Here is a 15,252-nt window from a genome sequence, read left to right as displayed (position 1 = left end):
ATGCTGCTGAGCGCGGCCCGTCTCTGTGTGGCACTGGCGGCCGCTCTGTGCTGCTGCCCCTGGGCGCTGGCGGCGTCGAGTGCCGGGTTGGGCCACAGCCTCCTCAACTCCAACGCCATCAAGAACCTGCTGCCAGGCGGCGGCGCCGGGCTGGGGGGCTCCCCCGGCAGTGCCGCGCCCGCAGACTCGGCCCTGCTCGAGGGGGGCAACAAGCACCAGGCCGTGGAGCCCCACCAGGTATGTGACCGCCCCGTGAGCGGGGCGCCAGGGACGACTCTGCTTCCCCGCGCGGCGAGCCCGCCCCCGCCTCACTGGTGCTGTGTCTCCCCTGTAGCCTTACACGTGCTCGGAGGACGAGGACTGCGCCCCTGACGAGTTCTGCTCCAGCGCCCCGCCCGGGGCCGCCGCCGCAGTCCAGCTCTGCCTCGCCTGCAGGAAACGCCGGAAGCGCTGCCTGCGCCACGCCATGTGCTGCCCGGGCAACTACTGCAATAACGGTGAGCCGCGGGGTGACGTGCGGGGCCCCGCGCTGGTGGGAGGAGGCTGCCCTGGGCTCGGTTTCAGGTGCAATACTTAGACTCAGGTGGGTCCGAAGGGCTGTGTGTCTGTGCCACTGCGGGGAGCACCCGCCTGCCCCATAGCTGTGCACCTGCTTGTGTGGCAGCCTCCAGCGGCGCCCTGCTGTTACCCAGGCTGTGCTGACTCCTGCCCCTTTTCCCCTGCTCAGGGATCTGTGTGCCATCTGAGCAAGGTCACTTTCTCCCCGGGGAGATGGAGGAGACCATCATTGAGAGCTTCAGTCCTGATCATGGCATCTCAGACTTGCATCCCAAAAGGACCACATCCCCTTCCCAGCTGCACCACCTGAAAGGTAAGGGGGGCAGGTGGCTCCTACAGTAGCAAGTGTAACTAAGTGGGGGTGGGTTAGCCTCAAACCTTGCTTAGGCTCCCTACTGTTCCTGCAGTGTACTAACCCCATGTGTAAAAGGCCTTTTAACTAAGGCACAGCCCAACTGAGGTATCTGCCAGAAATAGCACCTGAGAAAGCACTGAGGCTAAATGCAGCCATCCAGCTGCTAGTCTGTGGCTCTCCCCCTCCCAACTATTTTCTGACAAGCCCTAGACAGTCTGCTTCTTATACTGCAATTGCTTGTTTTTCGCCTTCCTCTGCAGCGTGGGGCGTGGGTCACTTGCTGGTGGATTCTCTGCAGCTTGAGGTCTTCAAACCACAATTTGAAGACTTCAATAACTCGGACATAGGTTAGGGGTTTGTTATAGAGGTGAATGGGTAGGGTTTGTGCTTTGTGCAGGAGGTCAGACTAGATGATCATATTGGTCCCTTCTGACCTATGAGTCTATGAATCTAAGTCTCTGCTGTTTGACTCTCCTGCAGTCAGACAATTTACCACAGGCTTTTAATCACTTTCTCCTTTCAAAGGTCAGGAAAGTACCACCTGCCTCCGCTCTTCTGACTGTGCTGCTGGATTGTGTTGTGCGCGTCACTTCTGGTCCAAGATCTGTAAACCTGTCCTTAAGGAAGGCCAAGTATGCACCAAACACCGAAGGAAAGGTTCTCATGGCCTGGAGATCTTCCAGCGATGCTACTGTGGAGAAGGTCTGTCCTGTCGGCTACAAAGAGATTATGAAACCATCAACTCTTCCAGACTGCATACTTGCCAAAGACATTGAACACCACTCCTCACTACATAGGATGGACTTTGGAGAGGGTTTCTGGGCAGTGCATTGTTTGTTTTGGCAACTCATCTCTAAGGATGTACAGATTCAGCGGTTACGCTATCTTCCCTTACTAAAGCTGGAGTATGAGGCTTGTTTCTTTAAGAAACTTTCAGTGACTAATTGCAGTAAATTACTGTGGTGTAAATACTCAGTGTGGCACTTAACTGTACATATTCCAGAATTTTAATTTTTCTAAAGGTGCTGCATGATCTCTAGTCTGCTATTGTGACACATCTTGTACACACTGGTTTTATATCTTAAGTCTATGAACTGTCCATGTGGAAGTGAAATAAATAACTTAAAAAAAAGACTGGCATTTACTGATAAATTTCTCCTTACTCCTGGTCTAAATGAAGATCTATCTGAAGGCAAGCTTAAATAACACTATAGCTTGTTAACTCTACAACATGATATCCCAAATGGATGGACACTTGTCAAAACAATGATATGCATATAAACTGAGATGTTTCATTTTCTCAAGGCTCTGCATAGGAAGAGGTCCAGAGTTGGTTAAATATGAGCGAGGAGGCTCCGTGAATGGTGGTGGTCTCATTCCATTTCTCTCAAAATAGTTCAATTGACCTGAAAACCATAAATCCTAAGTTGTGGGTGCTCTAATGTGGAGGAGAGAATCATCTTTTTCTCAAATGCATGCATTTGCTTTCACTACCTGTTTGTTCTAATATTAAAAATATATATATATATAAACAATGCACTCTATACTTTCCGTGTATGGGGATCAGAAATTATCACCTTACTTGAACGTTCAAGAAGGCCTGAGTAGGAGACAGCTGCAGCCCCCTACTCCTTTCTGAGATATGGAGGTGGTTGCTAGCATCTGGAGAGTAATGTGTGAAAGTAGCTTCTGCTGGCTAGCTTTAACTCCGTGTCTTTTTCAGGAGCTTGCAGCTCAGCCATTAAACCAAAGAAACTGGATGTGCCTCCAAGACTCCTGCATCCAAGTAATAGAACCTCAGCTGGTGTGAATTGCCATTGGCTTCATTGATACTCTTTAATCCCTCCAAACACAATTGCTGTGACAAGTCAATTTCCTTCCAGTGTCTTACAGGCTGGCTTAGAGTTGAAGTTCACAAAGGTGTGGGGGGGCACTCAGCAGTGTGGGTTACTTGCAAGTGTCACAGGAGAGATCTTTCCCCTCCAAATCACTGTTTTGCTTTATTTGCCTTCTGAGCCAAATCACTGTGAGTGCCTCTCGTAGGGTGTGTGGAAGCAGCACCTTGTGTGAAGGCAGCTTTAATGTCCTGTGAAGCGCACTCACCTAGAAATGCAGCCTTTTCCCTATATTGCTTTAATGTCACTGAAATGAGTTCAGTTTCATCTCAAAGGGCTATAGCCAATAATGTCTTTTGTATTGGGGCTTGATTAAGCAAGTGACCAATGGGCGCTATATCAAGGCACAGGAAACTGGCATGTTGTGACACTGCCTTTTAGAGGTAAATTTCACCTCTGAGCTTTGAAATGCTCTTTCTCCTTGTAGAGCATTAAGCATCAGGAAGATACAATTCCCACTGATCTAAGGCCAGGGTCGCAGGAAGACACAGTAGAGGGGAGGAAACAGGAAACCCCTTGCTGCAAAGTGACAAAAGAGGATCCTTCTGCCTCAGAGGAAGCAGCAGACAATTCCTGAATGGGGAAGAGTCCTTACATTAGCTTTCTTCAAACCGCCCCACGCTTAGGACTGGATTTCAGTTTCACATGGAAAATGGTAAGGGAGGTTCCACATAGGAGGGCAAGGAGTTTGATGTTTTACCAAGTAATAAGCAAAACTGTTTCCACCCACATGGTTATAAGGGCATTCATAGCAGCCTATGAAGAATAATCCAGGGCTGCTTAACAATGAGAAATGAGCCAATTGTGATCTAGGTTACTACAGTTATAGATTAAATCATAACCCAGGGAAATACATTTCAGCAGCATGCTGGTATCATTTCATTTTATATTTTATTTTTATTAGCACCAAAAGCAGGCAAGATATCATTGTAAAATGAGACATGTATCTGAAATGCTTCAATAAGCATTGGTCAAGAATTTAACATAATTTAACTATGTTGCTAGTTTTTTTTTTAATGCACTGTAATATAAGTGGCATTTGAGCTGTCAAGATAACTTGGTGAGAGTGCAAAAGTCAATGCATATTGGGCTCAATTGAGCAGTGGTGTTAATGGTAGCATAAATCAGGGTGGCTAAAAAATCAATGCTTTAAAAAAAAATTAAGAATGGATTTTTTTATTCAAATCAGATTTTTTTATTAAATTGGATTTTTTTCTATAAAATGTTTTTTGACAGGAAAAAAAAACCTATCTAAGGATAGTTTTAATTAAGATACTTTATAGCTCAAAGGTATCTCATCATGGAATAGGGATTATAAATTCTAATTCTATAATATGAGACAACATATTCATGTAATGTTTAAGAAAAGTTTTGTAAATGAGTTCTAGTAGGTCATGGATTAAGGACTCAATCTTATGTGATTCCATATTATTTAGGTTAATCTTTCTCTCTACCCAATGAGACTCAGTGCTCAGTCTAAAAGATATCATCAGAGATGCTTAGTTTTGCAGTTCTCAAACACTGGATTTGTGTCTCCAGAGGTAACAAACATGCTTGTTAACAGCAAAAATGTTTTTAAATAAATAAATAATATATAGAGGTGAGAAATAACAGACCTCAACCCTATTGTCCCTCTGCAAATTTGTGTACGCAGCATCAATCCCTTACTTCGCTCTAAAAGTGCAAAGTTTCAAAAAGTTCAATGGATACAATATTGTTGGGGGTGGACTAGATCTGGACAAGGAGAAGCAGTCTGGAGATAAATGTGAGAAGTGAGGGACATATGCTTGTTTTGTTAAAATATTATATGTTTGCTGCTGAAGAAAAAAAATCCAGACTACTTAACTTTGTTGTTTTAGTTAAAACAATTTAAATGTCTATCTGGTGATGGTCTTCTCCTAATACAACATGGCAAGAAAATCCTCCAAATATTAATGATTACCTGTTGAACTGAAGACAGTTCACCTCCCAATGACTGCATAAATACCTGCTTCAAGTACCTTTGGTAAATGAAATAACTAAAAAAAAAATCATTCATTTTCTGATATAGCTGTAAAACTAATCTGAAAAGTTTTCAAAATAAATCACTGTTTAAAAGTGCATAGTGTGTACCTTCTAAAAATGAAACCTACATCTATCTCTGAGTTGTCAAGAGTATGTATTAAGGTTATAACAACCTACAAGAAAGCAGCAAAGAAAGAGTCCTGTGGCACCTTATAGACTAACAGACATTTTTGGAGCATGAGCTTTCGTGGGTGAATATAGACATGCATTTGATGAAGTGGGTATTCACCCACGAAAGCTCATGCTCCAAAAACATCTGTTAGTCTATAGGGCGCCACAGGACTCTTTGCGTCTTTTACAGATGCAGACTAACATGGCTACCCCTCTGATAACCTACAAGAATGCACTTTTATGTAGAAAACCATGATTAAATTGAGTCTTCCTACCTAGTGATTTAAATAATGATTTAAGGCAATTTGATTTAAATCAAATCCACCCTGGATGTTCAGATGGGTACCGTCAGAAAATGGGTGTAAGTATCAAGGTAACTCAGTGGGTTCGGCATTTGTTTGGTGTTAAAAATGAGTAGCTATGAGGAAAGCGCGCGTGTGTGTGTGTGCGCGTGCGCGTGCGCATACTTTACCATGCGTACTCTTGTCACTTTCTTCTATAGGCCTCCTTCCAAGTTATGCCCTGGTTTTGGCATCTGTTTGATGCTATTATTTTATAGGGGCACCCATCCCAATGATAGCAGCGATATAGAGTCACAAAGGTACTTAGACACCAATGTCTGGATTTAGGCATTTAAGTCCCAATTTTAGGCTCCAATTCATGAAAATCCTGCTGAACCCTGAAGGCACCTGAACTCACTAGGCACCTTCATTTTTCCAGTAAAAAGTTCCCTGGGTGCCTATGTGGCTGTCTCAGGGTATGCATAGTGCTGCCTCACTCTAGGTATCCAGAGACCTGTCCCATGCCTGAGCCCTGGAGCAATTCACAAACTCAGGAAGCTAGGCTTTGGCTGCCTAATATGTGTTTGGGATCCTATCTAACAGACATGCTCAGAGGTTCACACAGAACACGTGGGAGTGGGAAAGAGAACCACCCTCATAACATTTAGCCCAGTGGTTAGGTTATTCAGTGTGCCACATTACCTCGCCACAAGATGGGGAGGGAATCTGTCAAGGCTCAGATGAAAGTCCTAACCCCTGGGTCATTGGCTACGCTGATCTGGGGCATTCTTAATCGCTCCTGTTGAAACTGTTCCACATTGGAGCAGAGGGCTTAGACACCTGCGTCTCCAACATCCTGAGACAATGCTCTTGCCACTAGGCTATAGAGTTATTCTAATACTAATGTGTTTTCCCTCTCTCTTTGCACCCAGTGATTCTTTATGTAGGATGTGGCAGATTCCTGACAAAAAGTTATGAGGGAGGTCCTCCTCCTCCTCCTCCCGCTCCATGACCCTGGCTTCTTACAAAAAAAAAACTTAAATGCCTAATTCCAAAGAAGGGTCATAGCTGATTTCTACAAATTATGCCAGTGATGAATTTGGACCATTTTTTTCTCATTCACGGTTTTTGTTTGCGCCATTTCTTAGGATACTAACAAACACCTAGTGTTTATCTTTTCCATTGTGGAGATTTTTTGGAGGGGAGGTGGGGGGGGGCATTAAAAACACAAGCAGTGCTTTGAGGGAAGGGAAAGTAGGATATTGTGTGTGTGTTTGCCACCCTAGTTTACTTTTGTTTACCTGTTATCTTTCAAAGAATATTCTGACAAAATAATTAAGAAACATCAAAGAAAGCTATACCAATAACTTTGAGATCTGAAAAAAAATATGCTATATAAATGAAAAGCACTTTACAGACAAGAAGGCCTCATTTAAACAGACATACATAATTATCCTGAAGTCACGTAGGGTGAAATTCTCCTCTGTGCAGAGGGCCATCAGAGGCTCCAAGAGTCACTTAAGTCCTGCTTCAGATCTCAATTCTTAGCACAGAGGTGAATTTCACTGCTAGTGAATCATTTGCAGAGATAACACTCAAACCCCACCATTCCTGATTCCAGGCTTGTGGTTTAACAGCTACACAGACTGCCTCCCCTGACAGATAGACGAAGTAGAAGTTATAAAATGAAAAGTTGTTATAATGTTAATAACATTCTCCTAAACAGCTTTCTGATGCTTTTTTTTTCCCTTTAATTTCCTGCTGGCATTTATTTTTGAAATGTTATAATCTTTTACTTGCGAGACAAACCTCTGCTCACATAAACAAATATTTCAACTAGGTCAGTAATAAAATCCCTTCATAAAAGAGAAATTGTTTGTTCAGTAACGTTCTTACATTTGAGATGATGATATCATTATTTACGCAAAGTCATGCTAAGCTTACTGGCATGCGGTGAAGTGAAGAGGACTGTACATACTGCCCTATGTCTGATTATTGAGTGCTTCATTCTTAGGGTAAACATCTTATTCTTTAGAGTCCCTTCCCATTTTTTATACTAAACATTGTTTCTGATTTATCTTAGGCCCTAATATAGGGATGCATCCTTAATCAAGAAAACATTTACATATGTGCTTAATTTCCATTGAATTCAGTAGGACTTAACTTTAAGGGTGAACTTAAGAAGGTGCTTAGGTGAAGCTGAATTGGGACCGTAATGAACATAAAGTGATTAATTAGTCCAGACCTCTTCAAGTTCTGTCTCCCAATCTACAAGTCTAGCACTTAGACACCAGTCACTCTTTACCAGATGAATTTATTTCGCTAGAGGATAGTGTATGAGCAGCACTAGCATCAATAGTACTGTCTATTAGTATCACAAGCAGTGTGGTGTGCAATTAAAAAAACCCATGATTGTCTAAAATAATTAATAAAACAACTTCCACTATACTGCTGTGGTGCAAGAAACAGTACTATGTGTTTTATACTTTTGCTTCTGACACAGAGCTACCCACAGAGATTTCAGAAAAAAAATTGGGAAAAGATTTTTATTTATATAGCAATTATTTGTTGAGCCTACAGAGCCCACAGCACACAAGTATTTCAAAAACATGAAAGCACTGCACTGAGAGAGCAGATGAAATACTTAATGGATGTAAGGCTACACAGAAAAGCTGTTTACAAAAACATTTACCCTAAACCAGCTGCTTAAGCTGGTTTTACTCTCTTCTTATTTGTTGAATTCAGGTCTCTGTATAACTGAACCCTAGCATCGTTCAAGCTGGGAAAAATCCATACAGGTGGCTTAACAGCTAATTATTTCATTCGTAATGAAAGATACAGATGTAAATGTATAAATGTTGTTTTCTTTATGTTATGCAGTAAGTCACATTTCTACTACATCTCTGGTACTCCAAAGTGATGTTTATGGTTCCTTTTACCTTGTACTGTTTCTTGTACTTGTTCTTTAGCTGTGTGTGATTTGTGTCCCTAATTAAAGCTTTTAATTGTGCTTGAGGGTAATTGAGAAACTGATATGGAAAGCAGTTCTAGGCAGCAGCTCTTCTGGTCTTTGAACTTCTGTTTCACAGACTTCGTGGTTTGTTTTCCTCTTAGTTACTAACTTTTTATTAAAAGTAAGCAATTGTTGAGAGTACAGTTGTTTCCTTAAGTATTAAAAGAGTTATACAAAATTAGGGAATACAACAGAGTTGTGACAATATAGGTTGTGCTACACTAAGTACGGTACACACCCGCCACGTCAATGGTGTACAACTCGTGAACCAGAAAGGAGACTCAGGCCTATTGTTTTTACATCAATCAATCCTTTATCTGTTTATCTTTCCTCAGCTAGTTCATCTATTAATACTTCTGTTAGTTGAGCTGTGTGACTTTCTATGTGGGCTATACCTGCACTTGAGGATAAGTTTGGATCTGGGTTTTAGCTGGCAATGGCCTTGAGTCTCAAACAAATGCTTTACATGGGGACCTACACTGACAGGACTCCTCTACATTTAGGCAAGTGGTGGACACTACTAATTTGGTCACTTTAATATGACTTCATAGAATATCATGGTTGGAAGGGACCTCAGGAAGTCATTTAGTCCAACCTCCTGCTCAAAGCAAGAGTAATCGCCAGACCGATTTTTACCCCAATTCCCTAAATGGCACCCCCCTCAAAGATTGACCTTACAACCCTGGGTTTAGTAGACCAATGCTCAAACCACTGAGCTATCCCTTCCTCCTGAAGTATTGTAGTCAGAACAGTGATCTTTATGTTTTTAATCACCAAAAAGAGTATCTCCAAAATGGTAAAGATGTAACACTAGGTGTTAGTGTCCTGGGAAATGGAGCAAAAAATCCCTTGAATACAGGAACTAGTTCATCATCCACATTTTTCCATTCATGTTGCAATGATGATCTAATATCTGGTTTACCCATGTAAATGGTGGTAGTTTGGCTAGTAACTTGCCTTTTTTTGATGAGTAGATGGAGGCACAAGTTATTCAGATCTCTGTCAGTTTCCTTTACTTTCTTGCTCTGGTCATAGAGTTGCCAACTTCCTTGCTGCAGAAATTTTGGCTTGTCCATCATACTGTCCCAATTTGGCAAGATCTCCAACGCTCCCTTTGTGTGAACAAGATCAATGTCATTTCATGGTGGTAGGACAGCATGACATAGTAGTCTTCAGACACCAGAATTGACCTCAAAGAGCATTCATCTGTAGGTGACAAGAGTTCATTTTCTCAAGTATTTTTCCTGGCAACTTGATTCTGGTTGTGTTCGGGGTTTTCAAATGCTGCATACAGCATGAGAGACTGATTGCCCAGGGAAAATAAGAGATTTTTCTTTCCCAAACTTCAGTGATTTATTTCATGTGAAGCTGGAGTATATGCAGACTGGTCTTGAAATATGGCTGTAGCCATTGAATGGAAGGTATGCTTTCCATCAGTGGGCTCTGCACTGATGTCTATATTATCATCTCCTGATTTCCACCTGCATTAAGTGGAACAATTCCATATGGAATGAACAAACCTTCCTGGAATCTTTCCAATTCCACAGAATTCTGTCCAGCACTGGTGACTTGACAGTTTTGTATTCTTTTGATTTTCTTGACAAAACACATTTTTCAAAGTTTGTGAAGAGTCTTTTTCTCTTTGATGTAACTTTTAAGGGGTGTGCATGGTCCACATCTTCATATACTGTAACTTCCCTGTAGAGGTAAAATTTCCAAAGTATATTGTTAGCATACCACCACTTTCCATCTGTACAAATATGCAGATGTGCTAAACTAAATATATATATCTGAGTGTCAAGATTGCCATATTTGTTTAATGAGCACTTTGCTTGAAGCCCAATATGAGGCAGTGTGTCATCTCTAACATCAGTAGTGACCTGTAGATATGTATGTGAAATGAAAAGCTAGTTTCTAGAATATGTTAAAGGCTAATAGTACATTCATAGAAAATTACAAATAAAAACCTTCTATCAGGAAAACTAGATGCTACGTTGTATGTATAAAAGCTTACAAATGGAAAAGTATTACATTAGGAATTCACATACATTTATATCTACACACTATGTAGTACAAACTATGAGCATGCAATCTACTGCTAGTAGTGCACAACTTTCAGTGAAATACTGATCCGGTCAGCAAACGTCAACTGAAAATATAGACTACTATAATCACTTGTGAAATACTTTGACAATTAAGAATATGCGATGGGAACATTTCATGTTAGTATATTGCAAAAATGTTGATATTCATATTTTTTGTCACATGCTAAACAGCTTCATTTTTTCTGGAAAAAAAAATTTGCCCATGCAAAACCAACAAAAATCTTCTAATACATTGTCATTTGGTAGTTTTTACCAATAAAGACCACATTAAGGTGTTGAAATTAATTTAAACAGTAAAAACTGTAGTCATAGTTCTCTTTCATATTTGCGGTGTTTCTGGAACTGTGCAAAAACTGATTCTCACTCATTTTGGATACCGTTGTTGGACCTTGCCTACATCTATATGGCACTACTCAACAGTTCCATATCATACCTCATGTAAACATACATCAAATAAGCTTTCAAATGATATACGATGTGGTTTGGGAAGGGTGGATACATTAAACTCCAAAAATATGGCTCTTTTGGGAGAATTGCGGCATGCCTAATTACCATGTTACCTCCTGACTAGACATAAAAGTGGAAAAAAATGAATGTCAAAAGCAAAGAAACATGTTAATGTTTGAATTCCAAGGGCACTGGTATGAAAAAATACTAAGATGTACCAATCCATCACTGAGGTTAGTAAATCCATGTGTGTTGTGAATCCATTCACAGGCAGTTCAAGTAACTAATACATCCATCATCATGCCACACAATCTGGCATAAACTAAGAAGAAGCTATCAGTAAAATATAAACAAAACCAGAATCTCAAAATTTAAAACGCTGTAAATTTGGGTGGGGGTGTGTGATAAATTTACCAGTTTCAAGTCCAGGATCTGAACAACTCAGATCAGAGCCAAAAGGGGAAAAGACCCATTTTTTCAGTTTGGGTTTGGATCTGGTTTAAAAAAAAAAAATCACAAGGCCTCAAGATGGTGAAAATCTCACAGGAAAAATGGATTGTGCAAGATTTTCACCATTCACTACAGCAGAACTCTTGAAATATAATGGTGCCTTTGAATTCTATTTCAAACCCTCACCCTGATTCATCTTTGAAATGAAAACCTGAAACTTACCATATGTCTGATCTGAATCGGAATCCTCAGGCCATATTAAATACGTGTTTCGTTGTTTGTTTTATTAGTTAGCAATAGAATTAAGAAATCTGAAATGTTATCTATTCTACAACATCACACGCATGCAGGAATTCTTATGGCAGGGCAGTTTATTTGACCCAGTTTACATTTATGGCAGTTGCATTTCTATACATACTGCGTTTTTCATTTTTCAGTGTGCAGTGTTTAGTGCTCCAGACTGATCATTAGTTAAAAGACGCCAACTCCATGGAAAATTAATTATGGAATGTAAAAGTCTTTATATGTTATGTAACTCAAGTATGTGCTCTATCTGAGGCGTTATTAGCCAAGTGAGTTGCACTGGAGGAGAAGAGTTTAGAAGTGGTTAGAATTAGTGAACAAGCAACAGGACCACCACCACATCAGAAAAAAGCAAATGTTTCACTGTCAGTAATAGAGTGACCAGACGTCCCACATCCTGACCAAAGTACAGTCAGGATGCTATTTGTCCCGATATTTTGTTTCGGGTGCGGTGGCCCATTTTTATTTATTTATTTTTGCTTAGGCGGTGGTGAGAGGCAGGGGGAGCGGCTTTTCAATTGTTGCACTCACCCAGGTCTTTGGCAGCATTTCGGCAGCAGGTCCTTCAGTCGCTAATGGTCTTCGGCAGCATTTCAGCAGCGGGTACATCTTTCTTTGGCAGCAAGATTTATTACCTGTCACCTAAATGTTTAGAAGTGTTGCGGCATCAGAAAGAATTAAGGCCTCAGCTAGCTTTACTCCATCCTTAGAGGCAAAGAAAGAGCAGTTAAAGAGATTTTAATTACTCTTTTAAAATATATTTACATTACAAGAGTAATGATAGGTGAGGAAAGAGCTATAATATACATACCAGCATCGTTTTCAAGGTTTTTGTTTTCAGCAATAACAACTGTGTCACTGCAGTCTAGGAGGTTAATTATTGAAGATCATAATGCAAGAGTTGATTGGTTGTAGGACAGACGTTGTTAAGTGTGTTGGGGTCAAGAGTAGGCTTCTTGAGATGAAGCAATAGCATTAATTTAATTTTGTCAGCCTTCCCTCTGCCCCAAATAATGGCAGTGTTAGTTTTTCCAGAAGTCCAGAACAGAGGCATTAGCAGAGATGTGTGGAGGACCCTGTACAGTACCAAGCTGCACTACTTGTAAAAGAAACTGTCAGTCAACTGAGGTCTTTATTATCTAATGAAATCTTGTCTTTCAGATAAGCAAGTTTATTGCTCTCAAATTGTACTATGACTGTCTGTTACCAAACAGGTTTCTGCGTAGCAGCCGTGTTAGTCTGTATCCACAAATAGAACAGGAGTACTTGCGGCACCTTAGAAACTAACAAATTTATTTGAGCATAAGCTTTCATGGGTATAGCCCACTTCACTGGATGCCTAGAATGGAACATATAGTGTGGCGCTATATATACACATACAGAGAACATGAAAAGAGAGTTTTCTCTTAATTAATTAGCCTCTTAGAGTTGGTAGAACAACTCTCACCTTTTCATGTTCTCTGTATGTGTATATATATCTCCTCACTATATGCTCCATTCTATGCATCCAATGAAGTGGGCTGTAGCCCACGAACGCTTATGCTCAAATAAATTTGTTAGTCTCTAAGGTGCCACAAATACTCCTGTTCTTGTTACCAAACAGGCATTAGTACTGTACCACAACTGTTTTGTAAATGCATCAGCAAGTCTGTCAGAAGAACACAGACTCTCTGTGTTGTAAATGTTATACATCTCATTGATTTAAATGTATTTAATAACTTTGAACGTCTGATTGTGTGCTGCAGTCTTGATTGATATTTGACTTCATTATTAAAATTCAGAAACTAAATGTTTTTAAAATTGGTATAAAATGCTTCTAACATTTTTAAGTTGTCTGCTAATTCCTGAATAAAGAGCAACTGTACATATTCCACTTCTGTTATTGTTATCTTTTCTACCTTTTAAAGCTCCATCCATTTCATTAAACAGTGGCACTAAATCCAGAAAAAGGCACATTTGTGGGCAAGTGAATTTTTTTAGGTAACTACACAGGGTCCAACCCTCAGGGTCTGCAAACTGCTTAGCACAACCCCTTAGGTAGGAGAAAAAAGCTACTCAGCTACCTCTTCCGTAGCTCAGGTGCCCATTGCAGCGCTTAAGCACAATGATGCTCTGGGCAGGCCTCCTGCCCCGTCTTACACCCAGCATGCCCTCTACATTGCTCCCTACATTTTAGAATTCTGCTTCAATTAGGGGCAAGTTTAATTCTGCTTTTTGGTCCAAGGGTTGCAGATGTTAGTGGGGTCATGGCTCACCCCATCCCGTTCAGGTTTTGTGGTGCTGTCAGCTTTACTGAAGTGCCCAGCCCCTTTAGCTGCATGAACACAAGGAGAGGGAATTGTGTCTGGCTCTTGCACAAAGTGAATGGAGAAAAAAACACTTTGTGCCCTCACAAAGCCCTTCACACTTCATGTGTCGCTGTGTCCAAACTGAGCACATTTCCCTTTTCACAGTGAGATACACTTCTCTTTACACCCTACTCATGTCCATAGTAGAGAAGTATTAATCCCAATTGCTGTGCAGGAACAGGGCCTTTGCACACATGTGCTTATTTTAGCAGTCACTCACGTAACTAATTCTGCCCAGTTTAATTCGTTTTCCTAGATTTGTATATTGAAAAGGATTGATTTTTTTTTTAATTTTTCCATTTTAACTTTTACATTTTGGAGATGAGTTATAAAAGGAGGCTGTGAGGAGCTCACAAAATTGAAAATGCCAAAAAAAAGGTAGAGGAACCAGGGCTGGGAGTAACAAACCTTCTATCGGCAGCAGCTCCCACTCCCCTTCTAAAACATTGTTTAAAGGCAGAGAAAGTCAGATGCAGATGGTGCAATGACAGCAGTACTGGAGGAAGAGTCAGCTGTTATAATGGAGTTAAATAAGGCAAAGGCAGACAGTGCACTGGGGAATGGCAAGAGTAGGAGGGTAATGGCGCAAATGGCCCATTGCCAGGGATAAGGAGACGAGTGGTGGGAGGCAGAAAGAACACTGACGAATAGTAGAGACAGCTGGGATACTTGCAGGAGCCATAGAGTGAAAGGAAGCTAAAACAATTGGCAAACATTTTGCTAACTTCGTCAAAAGGTGCTAACTTTTTGAAACCTAATTTCATATTGGCCAAATGACTTTCTTAAGCTGCTATTTTTCTCTCATTCATTTTCTTCTACTCAGCCATTGTGTTTCTTTTGTGTCACTTTGCAGTGGGCCCGACTGAGTCATACACCATTTTACTATCAAAGATATTCTCTAGTCTCTTCCAATTCACTAAAAGACATAGTTGACAGCAGACTCTACAGAACTCCCAGGAATGAAAGCACCCCAATTGTAATGACCCTCATCACAGATTGTTAGCAAGTCTTCATCCCAGGTTTCTAAATTGTTGGAGCCAGCCCCATTAGCTGGTATCTCTTATCTTTGCTGGTGCTTGCAACTAGAGGATGGGTTCAGACACCCTACTACTTTGTTATATGTCACTGGGGCAGAGGTATAGGGACTGAGTGGGTTTGGCAGTTACAGAAGGAATTGGGTGAGTGCTTCTCATAAGAGGTTTTGTGGGATGGTTGTCACTCCAGGTTGTGAGAGTAAAGAATGTCATGATGGAGAAGAAATTTGCAGCTGGAACGGGGTTGTCAGATCTGAGAGAACCAACAGATCTCTAAACTAGTGTCTC

General features: G+C 40.9%; 1 protein-coding gene across 1 annotated transcript; it reads left to right on the top strand.

Annotated features, from left to right (window-relative positions):
• DKK1 (dickkopf Wnt signaling pathway inhibitor 1) lies at positions 1 to 1,990 on the top strand. Its single transcript, XM_032786500.2, has 4 exons — positions 1 to 237; positions 335 to 497; positions 728 to 871; positions 1,439 to 1,990. The coding sequence occupies exons 1-4, from the start codon at positions 1 to 3 to the stop codon at positions 1,687 to 1,689; spliced, it is 795 nt and encodes a 264-aa protein (XP_032642391.1). The 3' UTR covers positions 1,690 to 1,990.
• The last annotated feature ends 13,262 nt before the right edge of the window (positions 1,991 to 15,252 follow it).

Source organism: Chelonoidis abingdonii, chromosome 15, assembly GCF_003597395.2.
Source record: "Chelonoidis abingdonii isolate Lonesome George chromosome 15, CheloAbing_2.0, whole genome shotgun sequence".
NCBI classification, from domain to species: domain Eukaryota; kingdom Metazoa; phylum Chordata; order Testudines; family Testudinidae; genus Chelonoidis; species Chelonoidis abingdonii.
Note: the sequence above shows the minus strand (reverse complement) of the source record. Positions and strands in the feature narration are given on the sequence as shown.